The sequence below is a fragment of the Rattus norvegicus genome, chromosome 14, assembly GCF_036323735.1.
Source record: "Rattus norvegicus strain BN/NHsdMcwi chromosome 14, GRCr8, whole genome shotgun sequence".
Classification (NCBI taxonomy): Eukaryota; Metazoa; Chordata; class Mammalia; order Rodentia; family Muridae; genus Rattus; species Rattus norvegicus.
The window spans coordinates 76,643,186-76,665,737 of NC_086032.1; the positions used below are offsets into that span (position 1 = coordinate 76,643,186).

Here is a 22,552-nt window from a genome sequence, read left to right on the forward strand (position 1 = left end):
TTCTCAGAGCAACCTGCATTTATTGAGCACCTACTGGGTGTCTCAGAGCAACCTGCATTCCTGGAGCACCTACTGGGTGTTTCAAGCCAAGGATACTGGTAAGTCTGGGTAGTCAGATATCCTAACATTTCAGAGTTCTAGAAAGTGGCAAAGATAGTTCTTCAGAGGCAGTGCTGAACTGGTTCCAGCTTGGGAGGCAATGTGTTGCTTGAGTTGGTATTTTCCCATATCCAGGTATATAGTTGTCCCGAGCTGGGTGGCTTTGCAGTGTCCTTGGACATCTGAGGTTTTGTGAGAAAAAGCAGAAGCTGCTCTGGGATCCTGTCTTTCTTCTGCCTCAAGCATCCCCCCCTAATCTAAGTCTCACCCAAGAGGACCCCAGAGCTCTGCCTATAGATGAGTGACAGGCTCCCTGGACACATTCCATGGGATGGCAGGAGTGTGAACATGGTGCTTTCCACAGGAAGAGTGATAATTAGTCAAGTGTGACAATAGTTAACTCAACATTGACTCAGATGCCTTGCTTTAGAGCAGAGGTTCTCAACCTGTGGGTCACGATCCCTTGGAGGGTTGAATGACCCTTCACAGAGCTCACCAAAGACCATCAGAAAATGCAGACATTTACATTATGATTCTTAACCGTAGTTATGAAGTAGCAATGAAATAATGTTATGGCTGGGCCATCACCACAACATGAGGAATTGTAATAAAGGGTTGCAGCATTAGGAATTGAGAATCACTGCTTTCGAGCATTCGGTTTGCTGGGAATTGTGCACTCATTTATACTTCCTGATTGCTGGCAACTGTGGAATTGTGCTGGCATCATTTCCTTGCAACCCACATCAGAGAACAGAATAGCCGAGTGGTCACCATTTGCAGCAACTGGGGCTCAGGGATATGAAATGGCCTGTCACACAAATGGAGTCAGGAAAATTAGAAAACTCAGGTTCCCTGGTCGGTTCACAGCCCCTCACCTGTTCATGTTGTCTTTCTGCAGGACCAAGCTCCCTGGATCCCTTACCTAAGCATTGTGTGCATCTTGGCCATCATTGCCTCGTTCTGCAGCGGTCCAGGTAGGACACTCTCTTGAATGGTGCCTGGCCTGGGAATGGGGAGAAGGGGCAGCTATCTCCTTGTCCGGTGGGAAACTTAGGCCTAAGGGAGAAGCAAAGCCTAATGGGAGGAAGGGTGTGCCCCTGCTTGCCCATGGGCCTTACCTAGGTGCAGTGAGCTATCTTTATTCTGTTCACAGAAGTCAGGTATAGGCTAACCCACAGCCCTGCTGATGGTAATTTCTAAAAGCCCAGTAATGATGAACCTGGGGTACCATATGCCAGGCTCAGGAACGGCTGGTGAGGAACCAAAGATAATCAAGCTACATCCATGCCCTGGAGAAAGCACATGTGGCATGGGAAGGTCACTGATGGCGGTGGCAGGGATCTATGAGACAGGTTCATAGACAGCACTCTATGAACCTGAGAGTACAAACTCCCTCAGGGTTCCTGGCAGCTCTAGGGAAGGCCACTGCCAACAAGTAGCTGGGCAGAGTTCTTGCTGTAGACCTGGCCCCTATCCACCGCCTTGCATGGTACCAGCTAACTGTGGAGCCACGATTGGCGGAACTTCACTTAATCCAGTTCCACTGTTTCCTAGTCACGAGTCCACTGGGAAGGTCTTGTTGTACTTTAGTTCCCCCTAACTGTTGGATGGAGTTTTCTTCATGGTCTTGCCATCTTCTGGTTTCACGTCTGTGTCAATCTAGAGCGTCCACAGACTGGTGCTGAGAGGGAGGATTAGGGCAGCATCCAACATGGCTGCACGCTCTCCCTGACAGGGCTTCATAACCTTTTCTTTCCTTTATGTTGATGAAAAGATTGAATTGTGGAGCTGGGGTTCAGTTAGTCATGTATTGCCTGGTGTGCAAGACGACCCCAGTATCTCCTAAATCAGTCGTGGTGCCATTTGCTTATTTGATTTCTAGCAAAACAAATGGAATTAAACCTGTTTTATCTGTTGTTGTGATTTTAAATGGCTGTCATGTTGTTGGTTCCCATTTGTGATTGGTGGATGGAAAGCATTTGTTCTCATTCAAAGTTTTAGGGAACTATGATAAGAGGAGATACAGAGGAGACCTTGTAATGATCAAGGAAGCACCAGCACACACACACACACACACACACACACACACACACACACACACACACACACTATGAAGGCAGAGTATTCTGAATAGCTGAGGACAAAGGACACTGTGCTGGCTACACTAGATTCATGTCAACCTGACACAACCTAGAGATATTTTGGAAAAGGGGATCTCAATTAAGAAAATGCCCCTCGGGGTTGGGGATTTAGCTCAGTGGTAGAGCGCTTGCCTAGGAAGCGCAAGGCCCTGGGTTCGGTCCCCAGCTCCGAAAAAAAGAACCAAAAAAAAAAAAAGAAAGAAAGAAAGAAAGAAAGAAAAGAAAAGAAAAGAAAATGCCCCTCACCGCATTGACCTGTGGACAAGCTTGTGGTATATTTTCTTGATTGGTGATGGATATGGGAGGGCATAGCTTACTGTGGGCAATGCCTCCCATGGGCTGCTGGTCCTGGGTGCTATAAGAATGTAGGCTGAGCAAGACATGAGTTAACAAGCCAGAAAACAGCACTCCTTCACAGCCTCTGAATGAGTTCCTGCCTCCAGGTTCCTTCCCTGACTTCTCTGAGTGATGGATCTGTAAGCTAAAATAAAAGCCCTTCCCTCTCCAAAATGCCTTCAGTCATAGTGTTTTATTGCATCTAAGACTTAGCTACGACAGGTACCTATCAGGCAGGGCAGTGAACTAGCAGGAAGATACATACCGCATACTGCAACCTACAGATCAGGGGACCTAATCTTGTTTCCTCATATTGATGACCACCAACTGCTCCTCACCACTCCTGTGATCTTTCCCCAGCTATCTGCCGATATTAGACCAGGTGCCCCCCCACCAGCAGCTTTGAACATGTAGGGTGCTCTCTTACCCTCCTGTTCACCAGTTCAATCCTGAGATACAGTTGGCATGTTGAATAGAGAAATGGCCAGGTCCTTTTCCCCTTTTGATCTGCCCTCCCTGTGCTAGGGATAGAAAATGGGTTACAGGTGACCCTCCAAATTCTTTCCAAACGAGCCTTATTCTCAATTTATAAACTAAGAGAAAAGCAGTTCAGATGGGTTAATCTCCTGAGTCACAGAGCTGAGAAATAACAGGGACTTTCACAATCTTGCCCTAAGACCCAAGATCTTAATGCCTTCATCTATACCTGGCTGGTGTGCAGTAAATGCTTGCTAAAACTTGAGGGGAATTAGGTACATTTTGAGACTGACCTACAAAGTTAAAAATTACTAAGATTGCTCGGTGGCTAAAGGCACTTGCCACAAAAGCCTAAAGATAAGCTTTGGATCCCAGGACACACATGGTGGAAGGAGAGAATCCTCCCCCACCCCATCCCATACACACACACAGGTAGTCCTCTGACCTCCACGGATGTCCCACATTTACATAAACAAGTGTAATTTTTATAAAAATGACTCAGAGGAAAAAGGGCCTGCACAGAGATTTCTGGATCTGAGGAGGAAAGTTCACGTGTTTCTTCTCAGAATGAGGTTCACCACAATCTTCCCCAATCCACCCTGCATGCATCTACACAGATTTTTGTCATTTCTGAGAGATCTTCTCAGATGAAGATGACCCCGAAACTTGCTGATTTTCATAGTTTCCATCAGTTCCTGCTTCAAACATTGTCCCTACTCAGAAGTCAGAAACTGGCCTTGGGTTTCAGTTCTTAAATTCAGTCACCTAAGTCAAAGCACTCGGTGTTGATGACAAAGCTTTTGTCTCAGGGTGTGAAGTGCTCTGCTCCACACTGGGGTCTAGGGGGCTCCTCCAGAGAAGTCACCTGCACCCTACAAGCACAGATTAGCTTTTAGTCCTGATACTTGTTCTCTCAGCAACCATGTCTTCCTAGAAAGCAGTGATCTCAGCCACAAGGTGGAATGGTCCTAAGACCACAATAAACTCACATTGACAGTGCCAAACCCGGGGCCCCAGGGAAATTAGAACTGTGAGAGCATTGGCATCTACCTAAGTCCTTAGGGCAGAGCCCATCCCAGGAGGAGCTCTCTAGGAAAATAAGGAATGAGGGTGCTGAGAGACAAATGGTTGAGATACCCCCCACCAACAGTCATTAAGGAAATGCCAAGAACACAGGGACCCTCAGAAATAATCCTCCCAGGAGAACCCAGCAGTTAGTTCCCGACAGCCTCTCTCCTGAGCAATCAATTTAAGGAGACCTGACAGGGAGTTGAAATTAGACAGAGGGAAAGAGAAAACAAAGCAGCAGTTTCCTACTACATATTTTATGTGCGTGCACAGCCTCAAGGTGGCTCAGAGAATCTCATAAACAAGGCAGCTGAAAGCCTCACTTTGAAGAATGGAAAATCTCTCTACATTTCATTTCCAGTATGAAGGCTGACATGAGGGTCTAACATGTGGAAAGCAGGGGGCCTTAGTGGGAAGGACAGAGATACCCAAAATGAGGAGAGCATTTTAAGTTGGGAATTAGAATGGAGGCAAGCAGTGGGAGGTAGGTGCTGGCCCAATAGGATGTACCAGGTACCTGCTTAGCATAAATCTGATATGAAAAGGGGTCCCCCTGCTTGTCATAATGCCCTGGCCCTGTAGAGCCTTTCCCTTCAGGTAAAAGTTACCAGAGGGCTGGGTGAAGGATATACAGGAACCCTCCATCTATGAAAGCTAGAGTTCCGCAGAGGACCTAGCATCCCAACTAAGCTCTTGCAGACCCCAGAGGAGAATCTGAGTAAGGTGATGGGAATGGAGGCAAATGAAACAGTTAAAACAGAGGGCCAGCCATGCCCTCATCCCATCTACAGAGGTGCTATTCCTCACCTGGGGAAGACCTTGGGGAGTCAGACTTCGCAGCAACCATTTTTCAAGGGGTTTCCAGAACAGGAAGGGAACAGGACTAATGGGTGCTCATAGTTAGCATTCTAGACTTATCTGAACATTCTTGTTCTTGTTCTGTGTGTCTTTGATCTTGCAGTTGGTCAGGTCTGGGCTCTGAACCCTGCCCATGATATAGGTAGTATACAGAGGTGGACGGGAGGCTGTGTTTATAACATGAATCATCCTGGAACAAAATTCAAGCAGCAGCGATTGGATCTCAAGCACCTTGTTTGGGGTTATAGAACAGAACAAGAGCCTGTGCCCTGCTAGTAAATCCCACTGCCTCTAAGTCAAAAACCAACAGCTGTAAGTCTCCTTGTACAATGTACAATGGAGCCCCAGATGTACTGTGCACACAGCCCCAGATATTCCTACTTGTTGAAAATGAATAAGTATAGGAACAAATAAGAGAGAGAGAGAGAGAGAGAGAGAGAGAGAGAGAGAGAGAGAGAGAGAGAGAGAGAGAGAGTGTTCGTTCTATGCATGCCTTTGGCCTTCTCCCAGCTGAACTACCCAGCTTAGATGAGACTCAAGTCCCCTGAGGAGCTAGAAAATTATGTCGAATGCAGAGTGACAAGAAAATTAATTTCTAGTCTTCATGACTAAGCAGAAATTATTGGGTAGAAAAATAGGTACCATTATACTCATACAACTAGAGCTATAAAATGAGACCCATCCTGACACCAAACCAGTATGTGGTCATGATTCTTGAACGACAAACCCACATAATACAAAATTAGCTGTCATTGCCAAGGACATATCAGTGAATTTATAGGAAGGCAAAGCTTACCTTTGGATTCATTAGCATGTATTATTAATAGTAGCCCTCTTCTAGAAGTGGAAATCCAGCCTCATGCCCATGACCACACAGGGGCTTGTGGGAAGGTCCCTGTGACATGACGCTTCTGAATCCTGCTGTAAACACTAAGATACAATGTAAAGTTGTAGCTGCTCCTGGGCCTGGCAGGAGATGGCCCCCAACCCTACCCCTGACCCCAGGCATGGCAGTCGAATGGACTTAAAAGGCTGTTTTGTGAATGATCTCCTCTCTAACTGGTGAAGCTAGAGGACTCAGTGAGAAACAGAAGACCCAGAACCAGCCACAATGGGAAGAAATCCCATTCCCAAGACCACCCAGACATGTAGGAAAGCACGTGGTAATACCTTAGCCTGGAGCGAGACTGTGTAGTGATGCAGAGTGGGCTGCCAGAGACCTGTCAATGAGCTTCTCCAATATGGGCTACCTCAGTGACCAACTGGAAGACAGGAGCCATATTCTCAGAGCATAGGGACCAGGACCAGGGAATGATAGGACAGCAGAGCGACTTGGGAGCAGATGGGTGAGAAAAGGAAACTAGCTCAAGGTGAAACCATTGTTCTAGTCTTGTTTCCATTGCTGTGATAAAATACCCTGGCAATAGTGACTTTGAATAAGAATGGTTTATCTAGTTTACAATTTCAGATGACATTCCATCATTGCAGGGGAGTTAAGGCAGGACCTTGAAGCAGGTAGTTACATCTACACTCAAGAGCAGAGAGAAATGAGTGCATTCATGCTTTTCAGTGCTCAGTGCCTCTCTACACATATGAAGGATACAGTGCTTTGTCTAGGAGGTGGCACTGTCCCACCATGGGCAGTCTTCCCACATGAATTAATACACTCAAGAGAATCCCCCAAAGACAAGCACACAGCCAACATGGCCTAGGAAATCCCTTGTTGAGTCTCTTCCTAGATGGTTCTAGATTGGTCAAGTTGACAAACTGACCAGCACAATAACTTAGCATCCATGTTAGTCACCTTCCCATTATTCAAAAATTACTTGAGACAACCAACTTAGAATCAGAAAGGGGTTGTTTGGGCTCATGTTTGGGCGATTCTGGTCTGTCTTGGGGTTTTATTACTGTGAGGAGACACCATGACCAAAGCAACTCATAAAGAACAACATTGGAGCTTCCTTCATGGCAGGAAGTGTAGCAGCACAGGCAGACATGGCACTGGGGAGGTACTTGAGAGATCTACCACCACCCTCAGGCCCCTGTAGCCTGAGAATGGCACCTCCACACTTCTGGAAGTCACTAGGCAACCAGCCCAGCCACAGCTGCTTTCCTGATTCTGGAAGTCTCCGGACAGCATCACCAGATCTGCCAGCTTTAGCCACTCTGTTAAAATTCCCTCCTCCCCTCTCTCAGACAACTTAAAGGCATGGTTTCTCCTTTTCCATTAGTCTGGAGCCCTCAGGGGCTATAATCCCCACAAAGGATGCCCAAAGCTTGTTCCTCAAGTCAGCGCAGTCCCAGGTTCATGTTTATTTAATAGGATGTTAAGTTACTCTGACCAAATACGCAACTTGAGCAACATTGATGGGGGAAAGATTTAGTTCGATTCAGAGTTTTCAGTCACAGTCCTGAGCTCTGGGATGCCAGGCCCATTATGTGCCAGAAGGTCACAGTAGTAAAGACCGAGCAGAAAAAGACTGCTCATCTCAGGGCAAATGGAAAGTGAAGTGGGACAGGCTGAGACTGTATGTAACCTTCAAGGCGCACTCACAGTGTAATATATCTGGTAAATCCTGCAGTGAGCCCTACCTCCTAAAGTTTACAGAGAGAGAGAGAGAGAGAGAGAGAGAGAGAGAGAGAGAGAGAGAGAGAGAGAGAGAGAGAATATGAATATTTGGGGACCAAATATTTAGGGACCAAATATTCAACACATGAGTTTTATAGGAAATGTCCCAGATTTAAATCACAATGTGTTCCTCTCTCGTGGTGGATTGAATGACATCCACCAAGTTTCATATTTGCTTGGATCCTTGAAATGCAACCTTGCCTGGAAATAAATCATTAGTGAACAGTTAGTTAAGGCTCTTCGGGTGTGATCAGCATGATCTGAGGTACAAAGGAAGACCAGGAGTCACCAGGAAGGAACGTTCCAAGAAGCACAGAGCAGATGCTACCCAGAGCTTTTGAAAGGAACAGAGCACTGTCCAATCTCAAGCCTCCAGCATCCAGGTCTGAGATGACAAATCCTTTTTTGTGGTTTTGAGTGACCACATTTGTCTTCATTTGTTACAGCAGGCATAGGAAACTAATCTGGCCACTGTGATGACAGGAAAGCACTTTGTCACCCCAGGTATCTGGAGGCACAGGGCAGGTGGGCCTTGGAAATGAAAGACTTGAACCATCCATTGTGACAGGGGCATGTGGATGAGCTGTTCAGTGGGGGTACAGCACACACCTTTAATCCCACCACTCAGGAGGGCAGCAGAAGCAGGTGGATATCTGGGAGTTTGAGGCTAGCTTGGTCTATATCATGAATTCCAGGACAGCGCAAGACTATGCTGAGAAACCCTGTCTCAAAAAAAGGAAAAAAAGGGCAAACAAACAAACAGCAGCAACAACAGAAAACCAAGCAAACAAAGTCTCCTTTGCAGAGCTGCTGTGGTTCTCAGGATGCACATGGCAGTGTTCTTTGTGGAGAAGGTGCTCAACTGCAGGAAGCTAATAAGGACTTTGAAAGCTCCCTGGTCTTCCTGGACAAGTGAAGTGTGTGCTCCTTTTCCTCCCCATTCCTCTCTCCTTTTCTCCAGACTCCAGGGAGCCTTGCTTAGTCTGCCCTACATGCAGTGTAGATGGGGCACAACCAGAATTTGGCCGACTCTGAGCCTGAACTCCTCCTCCCCAACCTACCCCATTCTCCCTTGAGTCTCTTGATGCTCAGTTTTCCTTCTTATCTTTCCCCACAGCCTTGGGTAGAGTTAATTAGTGAGCTTGCCGCCTGCAACTTGAGTAGGAACACATGACTGTGTGCTTTAAGATTTTCTGCCAAGCTCCCTTCAGAAAGGTTTGTCTTCAGAAGAAATCACAAGTGATCGCTCTTTATAACAATGCTAAGTCCCAGTGGCTAAGCCTAGAAGATTGATAGGTTTGAATGATTGACTGATTGATTGCTTTTTCTTTTCTTTTTTCTTTTTCTTTCTTTTCTTCAAGGATCTGCCAATCCTTGAGGTTTAACAGACATTTAGAAAGTCCCAGAACTGGTTCTTACTCTGCAGAGACAATGACAACTCTCAGCTTCCAGACTTTGCATAGTTCCCATCTCAGCTGTCTTCCTCTAAGCTGTGGTTTGGGCTATTCCTCAAAATCCAGCACAGGAACTTGTCTGTTATTCCTACCTCCACTGACATGTGACTAACTGTCAGACTGCATCCATTTACTGTGGCTGCTGTAGCAAACTAGTACAGACTGGTGGATTCAAATAACAAATGCATTCCCCACTTTTGGAAGTCAGAGGCCCAAGGTCAAGGTTGAGCAGGGCTACTCTCCTCTAGAGGACAGAGAAGAGTTGTCTCTGTCTCTGTCTCTGTCTCTACCTCTGCCTCTGCCTCTGTCTCTGTCTCTGCCTCTGCCTCTCCCTCTCCTCTCCCGCTCGTTCTCCCTCTCTTTCCATCTCTTCTCTCTTTCTCTCAACTCTCTCCTCTCTATTTCCCTCTTCTCTCTCCCCCTTGCCACTCTCTCTCTCTCTCTCTCTGCCCTCTTTTCCTTCCCTTCTTCCTCTCCTTTCTCTCTATTGTCTCTGTGTCTCTTTCATCTCTATTGTCTCTGCCTCCGTCCTCTCATGGCCATCTTCTCTGTGCCCCAAATACCCTTCTGCCTATCCACTTAGATAGATAACCAAAATAAGTTCCTTGCATAAAGACTCCTGGTCCATTCTAACAACAAAGAAGATATATTGGAAATGAAACTCTCAGCAAATCACAGACAAAGTGGGAAATACCCGCAGGAGGGGGGCAGAGGGAAAGGTTGAGGGACTGAAGAAAAGGTGAAGAATTGTTACACTGAGATAGCAATAACGATGACAACTATGACACTAAGGAACTTCGGGACCCATTTAAGACATCAAACCTGTGAATATGCCATGTAGGAGAAGCAACCAAAATATATATGAAAGATATAATGAATTCCAAGACTTTATAGCAGGACATTTCCCAAACTCAAGGAAAGAATTGATATACAGGTACAGGAGGCATTTAGAACCCCAAAGAAACATTACCAGAAAAGAACTTTTAGCTGTCACATGAAAGCTAAAATTCAAGAGTACAGAACAAAGAATATAAGGAACTGCCAGAGAGAAGTGGTGAGTTACGTACAAAGACAGACATGTTAGGATGAGAGCAGGCTGTGAGCACAGACTGAATTGACCAAGAGAATACAGACAGTTATGTCTCAAGTCAGGAGACATATGCTACCAATCAACATTATTATACCCAGCAAAATTAACCTTTAAATGCAAGGGACAAATAAAGACCTTCCTTAATATGCATACACTTAAGTAATTTATGACTACCAGGCCAGCACTCCAGTAGATACCCAAAACCATACTATACACAGAAGAGGAAAAATGTGATACACAATTATAAGGGCTCAGGAAGAACAAATTTCACTGGAGGAATGAGTAAACAAACAAGAAATAGAAAACGACTAAAGCTTACTGACTCAGTAAATTAGAACATTTCTAAGATGAGTAAGGGAGGAATTAGCCTGTGTTTTCCAATAATAATTTTAAATGTAAGGGTGTAAGTCCCCAGTTAAAAGGCATAGACTGGATGGATGGGTTAAAAAACAAGTTTCAACTAATTTCTATCTGCAAGAAACGTCATTGGCAAGAACACAGACACATGCAAAGTGAAAGGATGGGAAATGGTATTTTGAGTAAAAATGCTCTCCCAGAACACTCTTGATTCTGATGAGCACATTTTCAAAAAGGAACAGAAGATGAAGCCAATACAAAACTCAGCGCCTTTCCTATATACCAATTATGAACATGCAGTGAAAAGAATCAGGGACACGATCTTATTAGCAGTAAGGCCTACATCTGGCTAAAGACTTGGAGGATCTTCATAACTAAAACGATGAGCTGTGCTGTGAGAAACTGAAGGAGGTACTGGACGGTGGAGAGACACCCACACATCAGCAGAACTGATATTGTTCGAAAGGTCATTTCTTGAAGGCCAATCTACAGATTCACTGCAGTCCTCATTAAAATTCTACTGGAATTGTTCCCCTAAATTCAGAACAACCCAACAATTCACAGGGAAGCCCAACAGATTCTAAATAGTCATTCTGAGTAATTCTGGGTATATCAATGTCTAGTTTTGATGTGACTGCAAAACACTGTCCTCAATGCTCGGTGGGAAAACTAATATCTCAGAGGAGCACTAAAGCTAGACCATGATCTAGATCACCATGATCGCCACCATTACCATAATCACTACCAGAGCGGTCACCATGGTCACCAACTTCAACGTATTTCCACCAGTGTCATAATAGTGGAAATGATCATTAGCAAACACCATCACCACCTTCACCATAACCACCATCATCACCACCGCCATCACTATCACCACCACCATCATCATCATCACTATAACTACCACCATCATCGCATCACTATAGTCACCACCATCACTACCACCATCACCATGATCACTATAACTACCACCATCATCGCATCACTATAGTCACCACCATCACTACCACCATCACCATGATCACTATAGCAACTGCCATCATCTCCACCATCACTATAGCCACCATTATCACCACCTCTATCACCACCATCACAATAGCCACCATCATCACTACCACCATCAACATGATCGCTATAACAACCACTGTCATCTCCATCATCATCACCATTATTGTCACTACCATCACCACCACCATCACCACAATCACTATTATCCTGATTGCTGTGGTAGGCTAGGCAGCAACAGCACCATCACCACTTGTCTTCTTTGGCGTCCTCACGGTAACCCAGTCCTTAACATCACCACTACATCAGTGTTACCATTTCCACTACTGCTGCCACCATCAACACTTTCCACCAGCACCCCCATCATTAGCAACAGTAGCAGCACCTTTATTGAGCAGCTATTACATTCTGTTATGGCTTTGTGTTCTTTACTGGTGCTATCTAGCTCCATTCCCAAGAAACTCAAGAGTTAGTCAAGACAGGAAGTGAGGCATTGCCCTTTGTGCATGTGCCTCAGCTTCCATTAGAACTCCACAAGCTGAGTAGGTGGTAGAAACAGGTCATGAGAAAGCCTCCCCTCCATGCCACAGCTTCTTTCACAGCTCTAACGAGCAGACTCTTGTAGGCCCGAGGCATCAACATTGGCCTTGTTTTAATTTGCACCTTTCCAACTGAGAAGCAATTACAGGATAATGATTCATTTCTCTAATGTGTCAAAAATCAGCTTCTAAAAAAAAAAAGGCAAAGCAATCCACTGCATTCATTTCTGACCATTGCCTTTCTGTTCCTCTGAGGGAAGGCTAGGTTCAGGTCTCTCAGATGTAGGGGGGAAGTTATCATCACACACTGGGAGCAAAGTGGACAGAATTAGGAGACTGTTTACTTACTTATTACCCTCTACACACACACACACACACACACACACACACACACACACACACACACACTTTGAGACAAGGTCTTATGTAGCCCAGTCTAGCCTTGAGTTCATTAGGACATCCAAGGATAACCTTAGATTCTTGACTCTCCTGCCTCTGCCTCCTGTGTTCTGAGATTACAAGTGTTCACTACTATACCTGATCCTTAAAGATAAAAGGCAACTTTCCCAGAGAGGCCACATGAAGTGTGAAAGAACTTAGAACTCTCAGTCATCCACCCCGATGCATACCCTACCCTCCTCTTCAACGTCTCCTGTGGCTGCAACCTGATCTTACCCTCTTTCATCAGTTTACCCAGAAGTGAAATGGGTCGTGGGAACTGTGAGGACTAAGTGAGAAAGACATATGAAATGAGGGCATGTGTGTCATAGACCAGCTCAGGAAGGCCATTGCATCTCCTATCTGTCACCCTTTCCAGGGCGCCTGCCTTGGAGCAAGTGCTGGCAGTCTGCAGTGTGACCACATTCATGGCTGCACCGTGTTTGCTGGTCTCCAAGTCACTACCTTGTCCTCCCTTCTCAATTCTTAAATTGACTCTGCTCTAGTCAGGGGAACAAAGGCTAGGGAAGCCATGAGGCCATCTGTCCCCTTCCTTAGAGAGCTTTCCCTTTCTCATGTGCATCTGTATTTGTAGCATCCTCACATAAGGGCGAGTCATCGGGACAAGCCCCCATGGAGTCTGCCCCTTCAAAGCGGAGAATTATACAGTAGCTAAGTAGCATGAATATAAGACTAAATTTTAAGAAATCGGGAATGAAAGCGCCAGATAATGGAATGAAGACTGACAGAGTGAGCTGGAAGGGCCCGGATGAGCATCCTAACTAAGCTCGTCTGGAAGCTACTGCACTTCCCAGCCGAGCTTGTTCAGAAGCAGGTGGAGTTCAGAGCAGAGTCTGCAGACAGCCTAGGACTGAGCCCTGCAGATACCTAAAGGGCAAGCTCCCAGGCCAAGGGGCGCCCCAGAGATAACCTTCCAGATGTGTGGAGTCAGAGGATGGACAGAGAATGTACTATGAGTGCACAGAAGGTGGTCCCACCAACCCGGAGCCAGGAAGGAGCGAGGGACAAAGAGGTTGGAGGTAGGAGGCTGTTTTGCAGGTTTCTGGAATGGGAGAAGGAAAAAGAGGACAGGGATCCCTGAGAAAGAGAGAGCTAGAGGCTTGAGGGAGCAGGTGACACTGGAGAGGTTTTGCCTGAGGAGTCTAGCATTGCCTTTCTAAAGCAGGAAGAGAGCTGGAGGGGAAAGGTAGCTCAGAGGTCATGTGCTTGCCTGGCCCTCACAAGTAAGTCCCTGGGTCCTATCCTCAGCACTGCAAAAACAAACAGGCAAGGAAAACATCTTCCTCAGACTGGCCTGGAACAGGTCCAGCCCAGCAGCTGTCAGCTTGGAGCTCCGGGGAAGCTTTCAACCTCCCACCCACAGGGCTCAGCCTCTAGGTCTGGAAAGTTGACCTTGTAAAGGGCAGATGCTCGTCACAGCTGACCCAGGATGGCAGTGCTGCCCAGCTGCGGAGCAAGCTCTCTGGCTTCGCTAACCCTATCCCAGCCCGACATCTACAGTGCAAGCTACATAAGCTTGGGGGAGGGAGCAGTGCCTGGGGAATGGGAAAACAAGCTGTCTATAGAAGAGGTTAGCAGAGACGGCAGAGAAAGACAGAGACTGCTGCTGTCTTGTACAGGCTTTTTCCTCCATCTGCCCTGCCTCCCACCCCTCTGTCCAGCAATGGGTTTCCTTCTGATCACCCTCACTCAGCCTCAGTTTTCAATGCTGGCTCTGCCATGGCTTCCTTAGAACCACCTTTGGAGGCTCACCCTTCTGGGCCTCAATGCCTCTTGTAAACTGAGATAATATAGCCTGCCTAAAAAGAGTCTTAAGGACAGGAAAATGAATCACCATAACTGCATTGGCAGCATGCTATAGCAGTCAATACATCGTAGATATCATTTAGGTAAGATGTCCACCTTGATGGAGAAGAACGCAGGGAAAGTCCAGTGCACTTGGGTCCCAGCCCCCTCTATGCCCTGCCTGACCACCTGTGGGACCCAGGATGATGTCTCTATCTCCTGGTTAGTGGCTTGTCTGGGACAGATTCCCAACACACCTACCTCTGAACCCAGTTGTTCATAATTAACCCAACCTCTTGCACTCTCAAATGTCTGAGTGGAAGACAGATGACTTGGTGTCTCTGCCATTAGATGACCGAGACAGTGCCACCCTCAAGGGCTTGGATGAGGACAGAGAAGTGTGTCCCCTTATCATCAGGTAGCCTTTGGAAATCTTCATACTTATTCTGCCTATAGCAAAGATAGGCAGAGGTTTGTATCCTATGAGTCAGTCATGCAGACACCAGAGTCTTTGAGCAATGACAGCATGCTATGGAATGAGGAAAATTCATTCTCCAGCCAGCTGAGTCTCAGCTCCACTAACTTATTGAGCCTCTGCCTCACCCAGGTCCCTGATGAACCCCTCACGAAATGTCCACCTGGTCCAACCCTCCTCCCACTGTCTGCTGTTTTCCCTTAAGTAGACTAATTTAGCATCTTGGGATTAGTCACAGCTGGATTGCTTTCCTCTCTAACCATTTAAGAGCTGATTAAACTGATATCTCACCAGGGTGATCTGGGCCTCTTGGTTGACTCTGAGGAGTCTTTGATGCTTTGCTGTAAAGCTGGGACAGTAGATCACCCAGGGTGTTACAAGAGCAGGTGAAACACATGTCAACAGGAACTCAGGACAGGATAAGTCTGTGTGGGTTTCAGTCTTGGGCAAAACGGGACCTGGAAAAAACCAGGATGGGCTTCCTCAGAAAGAACTCAAAACAAGTTTCCTTGGGAGACTCCAGGAGACAGCAGCAGTAGGCACCAGGTCAGAATAGAAGGCACCCCAAAGAACAATATGGTCCCACCAAGGAGTTCTGGGAAGCTACAGGGAAAACACGTCCCACAGGAAGGACTTAGGCCAACCTTCTTCTGGGGCAAGATATTCTATCCCTCTGCCTTGGGAAAACCAGCCAAGGCTTCTGCCAGGGTGCCACAGGCAAGTAGAAGTGGGACAGACACCCCAAGATGGTAGGAAGTTTAACCTATGTAGGTAATGCCAGACCTGCTCTAGCCTCCTGGGTTCAAACCAGATAACAGGACCTTCCTGGGCCAAAGGTGCTGCTCCTTCAGAGACATCCAGCTCAAGAAACATCTCTAGTGGGAGCTCTGTCATTTAACTGTAGTTCATTCCAGGTTGAGTTCCCTACCCCGCCCCACTCCAATACCAGACTTCCTCTCTTTTGTGCTCACCTGAGAAGTAGAGTACCTCAGGAGAACCTGCGTCTTCCAAGTTTACTGGAAGATGAACTCCACCCCACCCATGACTGGGCGTGTTCTGATAGACTTCATGTTTCTTAGTTTGCCATTATAATGTGCTAGATCTTTACTTAGAATGAGTGGGGCCAGTTTGGACTCCCGTGGCCCATCTCTCTTGAGACTTCAACAGCTTCTGCCTCTGACAGGAGGTTCTGGAGGCCGTTGTTCCAGCCTGAGCATCGCTTTGGAGTGGTGAACAGAGTACTCTCTGGGGATGAAACATGCTAATTGGCAGCGGGAGGGGACGGCTGTTTCTCTGCATGACTGATCTATGGGAATCCAAGTTGGGATTCTTCTGCCTCTGTGATGACCCAGGGAGCTGGGAAGCACTTGCCAATAGTTCCCACCCCACCCCACACGTACACTAGAGTTCTTGACTACTTGTTTCCCCCTGGCGTCCCTATCTGACTCCCTACTCTCCCTCCAATTGACCCTGCAATACAATAGCCATTAAAGATGGGCTTGTGTAGGCTACCTGACTGGCTGCACCAGTCTACAGGTGAGCTCCCGCTGCAGCCTGCTCAAAGGGTCATGGGCTTTGTTAGTATTTTCCATCATTCTGACGAATACCTGGAAGGGTATACTTAAAGGATCATTTTGGCTCACAGTCTCCGAGGGCTTGTGTCTATAGGTCACAGCAGGTTTTCTGGACCTGGTGTGAGATACAGTACCACAAAGGACTGATGAACAGAGCTATTCACTCTGTGACAGACAGGAGAGAGAGAGAGAGAGAGAGAGAGAGAGAGAGAGAGAGAGAGAGAGAGAGAGGAAGAAGGAGGAGGAGGAGGAGGAAGAGGAGGAGGAGGAGGAGGAAGAGAGGAGAGAAGAGGAGAGGAGAGCAGAGGAGAGGTGGCCAGCAGCAGCCTTTCTGGTCATGCCTTCCCTTCCTCTAACTAACACCATCAAGTGATTGATCTGTTGATTAAAAGTTGGCTCCATGAGCCAGTCACATCTCAAGATTATATCCACCAACTAGAGAACAAATCAACTGCGAGCCTTTTGGGTGACCCTTCATAGCCAAACCATGAGTGCCTGATTAGAAGACCAAGTCTCAAGCAAATGCTGTGAGCTCGCGTAAGGTGGTGGGGCTGAGCAATGAGCAGGAAGCTGGTGTGTATTAATCATATTGTAATCCAAGACAGGCTTATAGGAACATGACCCATCTCTAAATGAAGCTGCATCCGTAGTCCATCAAGGTCTGTTGCTTTGAGCATCATGGAGATCCAGGCAGTACTGTGTTTGTGCTGAATCTCAGCCTGGGCTCTATTCTTCCTTTGACTAGGTCAGGGAAATGTTTGTGTCTCTGGAGGCCAGGGCTGAGGGCTGCTAAGAGCACCAACCCTCCCTCATGCAGGTCCAGCTGCTCCTGCCTGAACAGCATCCTTACAGCTGCTCCTGCTTGGACAGCTGCTCCTGCCTGGACAGCCTCCTTACTTTATGGCAGTCCAGCACCCGGCTATGGATGCCCTGTTGGGGGTGTGGTCTGCTCAGGAGTTCATTCCTTTCCCAACTCTCCCCTCACAGGTGGGATCCCGTTCATCCTGACCGGAGAGTTCTTCCAACAGTCAGAGCGGCCAGCAGCCTTCATTATCGCAGGCACAGTCAACTGGCTCTCCAACTTCGTTGTAGGGCTCCTTTTCCCCTTCATCCAGGTATGCTTGACAAGGGAGCCTACAGCCATCATGTTGCCTGGGACATGATGAAATGGCTACACTCTGATCTCTCTCTCTCTCTCTCTCTCTCTCTCTCTCAACTCATACTCATTCCTCCCTCTTGTCCTTTTCTTCCTTCTGTCCCTCTTCCCTCCATAACCCACCTTCCTCCTCTCCCCCTCCCTTGTATCCCTCCTTCTTCCTGTTCCTCCCTCCATCCCCCTTTCCCCCTCTGCCCCTCCTCCCTCCTGTCCAGGAGTTAGCCATGTCTCCCAAAGAATGGGTCACTTACTGGCGAGTTTGTGCAGGAATCCTAGATTGTGCCTTGAACCTATGACTTACGAATCACTTTTGCAATGTATTCACCACTGGGTCAGACAAATACAGAAATTCTGTAGTACATGCCCTACACATACTCCAAGCCTCCCAAACATAACTGATTGGTTGGAAAACGCCAACATACTCCAGAACCAGATACAAATGCACTGGCTAACTTAGTAACCCAACATAGGGTTTGCAGTGTTTGGGGTGACAAAAATGAGTGAGCCCCTGCCTGTGGTTCTGAGGCATGTGGGTGTTTGGAGGTGTGGTGGTCCCAAAAGATTTCTTGAAGGAAGTGACTCTGGAGTAGAGGCTTGAGAAAAATAAGGAGTGGGGGAGTCTGGGAAATATGAAGTCCAGGCTAGCAGTGCAGGAGCCCAGAAGCTGGGTCTTGCTTGGCCTGGGGCAGGGCAGGGGTGGGGGTGGGGATAACATCAGGACCAATGTGGCAGCATCAGGGCTAGGCAGATAGCTGACTGATTGGAAAGTGAGCTCACAAAGTTATCCATAGGTTAGAACACGAAAGACAAGGACTTTGCCAGGCTCTGCACAGAGACAGGGCCCAGCAGCATTCAATCAGAAGGTGAAACGTCCCTGCTCCAGCATCCTCCAGTGCTCCATGACACATGTGGGTCCACCTCCAGTAGGTGAGAGTGCATCACACACGTCTAAGAAAGAGGCTGCCATCTCCTCTTAGAGTGCGGTTCCTCCCTGACTCCATTTAAAGACTGGTCAGTGCCCCTTAATTTGCTAGGGGCAGCCCAGCATGTCCCAGCGATCCTAGTCCAAGCCAGAGGAGCAAGAAGGCCCGGTCCCCAGTCCACCATGCCCCAGCCATGACTCAGCTCAGCTGCAGACCTAGGAGGAAGATTCTCCTTCCACAGCTGCAGACCAGTCCTTCTGTGCCACAGCCCCCAGGCCTGGCTTCCCTGTCCACGTCATCTCCCACAGCCCTCAGCTGGACTTACTCCTGATCCTCTCACAGACAAGTCCACTGTGGCCAGGGAACAGGTAGTCACCCCAGGCTCCACAGGGCCCGACTGTGCCTGCTTCTCTCTGTGCTGCCCACCATTGTGTTGCAGCCTCCTCAACTCAGCAGCTAGAAAACGGGTGCACCGTGCAGCTTTCAAATCAAATTTGGATGCATTTGAGCAATGCCTTCCCATCTCAGGTTCTACAAAGCCCCTCTATGGGCTACAGAACACAGCACTCACCAGTTGCAGCCAGGACATAACAAGCTGGTTTTTCAATTGGCTTCATACTTTCAGTGAGCCTTTCCTGTTTGGTTGAAAAGCTAGCAGGTAATGCCCGGAGTCAGTAAAGCATCCATTACAGGGAGACAATTAACTTGAAGTCATCTATTGCTCCTCTTTTCCACTCCTTTGCAGCTGAGCCTTCCGAGGCTCAGAGTAGACTGTCTGGGTCTGAGAAACAGGTCCCTGCCTTCTCAGCACCTGGGGGTGGGCAAAGTAGAAAACCTTATGAACACCACATACCAATGCCATCGGGCCAGGCTGGGAGTGAAAAGCATCCACTGGCATGTTCAGGCAAACATCTAGTAAGCACTTGCTGTGTGCCAGCAAATGCTCGACCAGGAGGTACAGCCTCAGCAGCCCTTCTGGAAGACTCCAAAGGTACCTCCCACAGCACATGGCAAAGCCAGAACTTGAACCCAAGTTCTTTAACCTCACCTGTAAGTCAAGGAGAGAAGGAGATCTCTGGTACTCAGCAGATCACCCTATTCTAAAAGTCTACTTCAACATAAGTAGCTAATTTATCAAAAAAAATCAATTATGGATATAGGTAAAGATTTATACAGAGGGAGTCACTCCTCAGTGTCTTCCACAGAGCTCTGTGTTGTGGAGTGTGTGTGTGTGTGTGTGTGTGTGTGTGTGTGTGTGTGTGTGTGTGTGTGTGTGCGTGCACGTGCGTGCATGCTTCTGCATCCTTCTGCAGCAGGACTCCAGCTAATTCTGGGGCCACTTGACCTTTATTTCACATCACTCAGATTTGCAAATCGTTTCCCATCTGCACATCCCTCCGGTGCCATCACAGCGCAGCACCTCATTTGACAGTTTCCCATGTGTCTGGGGCCCAGATTCTATATTCAGTTTCATTCAATGCAATTATCCCAGCTGATTCAGTTGGCTCACTTGTGAAAGAGGAGGTCTCGGAAGGAGCGATGACCACCCATGAGGGTCTAGCTACATATCAGCTCTCTCAGCAGCCAGACTGTAGAGCGGAAGTTCTTATTTCTCCCATGGATCAGTCAGGTTGGGCTGCCTGTCCCACAGGAACTAATAGCCCCCAACTGAGGCCCGTAGACAGGAGAGGTTCCTGTTTCCATCACCCAGTTCATGTAACTTATCACAGCAGCCATTGAAATAGATACAAAACAAGCCAAACAATCAAGTGACTGAATAACCCATCCCCACGCAGATGGCTCTCCCTGGGCATGCCATGCAGTGTGACTTGTGTAATCCCACAACAGGTCTGTGAAATCGATGTCCCCACTGGCCTCCTTTTACAGATAGCAGCTGATGCACAGAGACGTCAAGTCACTGCCCCGGGTTTGCCCAGCTAACAAGTGCTAAAGATAGATTTAAACCTATATGCTCGAGTGTTATTTTTCAACCACTCTAGTACACAGCCCTAAATGATACTCACACAGTGGGTGAAAGGGTAAGAATGATGTAAGGGACTCTGAACAATGTTTAGGTTTCGTCTTATAAAATCTCTGGATCTCATTGTTCTGTCTAAAGAAAAACTGGTTGCAGCCATCCCTGTTATTGGAGATGTGCTCTGTGGCTAAGAACAAGCCTACATCAGGCCTGCATAGCCTGAGCTCCTGCCAAGGAGATATGTTAAATAGCCATGGGTCCCTAGGGTGCTAATTAAGAAAGCCAAGCATGTGTCTTATTTTTATTCTATCTATCTATCTATCTATCTATCTATCTATCTATCTATCTATCTATCCATCCATCCACCATCCATCCATCCATCCATTCATCGTGTGTGTGTGTGTGTGTGTGTGTGTGTGTGTGTGACCTCAGACATGTTCAGAAACAACTTGCAAGAGTGTCCCAAGCTGTATTGTCTCCATGCTGCAGGGCAGGGTGGTGCCAGCCTGGGAAATTCAGTGTGGAGTACATAATGAGCAGGAGAACTGTGGCTGAGCACCCAGCACTTACAGGCAGAGAACCTGGGCTTCAGCCCTGATGCCCGCAGGCTATGTGACCCTGGGCAGGTTCCTCCTGGTCTTCAGTCCGCATTGTGTGTTGGGGACCACAGCAGCATCTACTCTCTAGGCTTTTGCGAGGATCTGTGGTATAGAGATAAAAAGACATCTTTACACTCAAGGGGGAGGTCAATGGACAAAGTGCTTGCTGCACAAGTCTGAGGGCCTGAGTTCAAGTCCCCAGCACTCAAAAAAAACCAAACCAAAACAAAACAAAAAACACTGTGCACAAAGACGCATGCCTGTAGTCCCAGTGCTGGGTAATGGAGAGGGAGAATTCCTTGGAGTTTGTTGGCCAGCCAGTCTAGCCAAATCTAAAAGTGCCAGGTTCTGTGACAGACCCTGTCTCAAAATATAATGGGCAGAGTGACTGAAGAAGACATATGACATCAACCTCCAGTTTCCACATGCACACATGTACACATGCATACATGTACACACAATAATAATAGTGATAATAATAACAATAATAATAAATTTAAATAAATAAAATTTAGAAATCACCCTTATACTTGGCAGGATACAGCTTGGGCCAGGCCGTGGGGAGAAGTAGGTGCGGGCTGGCAGATGATCTTAGGGAATGAAATGACATGGGCTCTGAGGGTTCTAGGTGGTAAGACAGATCACAGAACTGCAACTGTATGTATTTCTTCACTGTAGTGACAGCACACAGTTGGTGCTGTGCTTTAATGGGGTGCATCTCCTCTAAAATGTATGCTGAAATTTGGTCCCTAGTTGTGCCGGTCAGTCTTCTTGTCATAGTGAAGAATGCCTGAGAGGGAGCAGAGGTCTCTTGGCTCCCAGTTCACTGTACCTGTCAACCACCAGCATGCTCTAGTGCTGCCAATAGAGCATGAAGACTGAGGGCTTTGGGTGAGGTAAAGTACTTCACGTCATTGTATCTGGGAAGCATAGAAGAGACATCCTAGGGGTTTAGGATGCCTGGTGAGTGCTGGAGTCTTCCGCCCATCACACATTCTGAAGCAGTGTGGAGGGGGTGGAATTGACAGCGTTCGTCAAAACAATGCAAATGATCTGAGCATGTTACCAAGGCTGAGCACCCACAGACATCTGGTAACCCACGAAGGATGAAGGCAGTGGGAACACACGGAACCACATGTGGGTGTCTCTGAAAGCCCTCCTTTTAGATACTCAGAGGTTGTACTAGAGCGTGAGACTTGAGCAGGAGACCTAGTCACTGTGCCTTATCAGGGACCCTGTGGCCTGCGGCAAGTGGGGAGAGGAGGAAAGTTCCTGCAAGAAGAGGGGGATGGAGGGGGATGAGGCAGTTCCTGCATGGAGATGCTCTCTTCTGGCTGAGCTGACCTTATATTACTTTTATTGTGCCTGGAAGGACCGATCTTAAATGATGCCCCATTCATAGAAATCAGAGCCTAGGATTCCAGTGTGCCTTTGGGAGAAAAAAGTTGACCAGCATGCCTATCCTTTCTATGGTAACTGACATACCCTAGGATGTTTGCTTAAAACTACCCTAGACAGCCCAAATCTTAAAATATTGGTCAGTCCCAAGC

At 47.4% G+C, this 22,552-nt stretch overlaps 1 protein-coding gene across 7 annotated transcripts in view; it reads left to right on the forward strand.

The window, feature by feature from the left end:
- The window catches only part of Slc2a9 (solute carrier family 2 member 9), a 133,629-nt gene that overhangs the window by 102,537 nt on the left and 8,540 nt on the right, over positions 1 to 22,552 (forward strand). For 6 of the 7 annotated variants that reach the window (XM_063273504.1, XM_039092336.2, XM_006251100.4 and 3 more), the window contains 2 exons: positions 998 to 1,073; positions 17,334 to 17,461. In XM_063273504.1, the coding sequence (XP_063129574.1) occupies positions 998 to 1,073; positions 17,334 to 17,461 (204 nt within the window). The remainder of the gene's footprint in view (positions 1 to 997; positions 1,074 to 17,333; positions 17,462 to 22,552) is intronic. The other variant, XM_063273505.1, reaches the window with a different exon arrangement.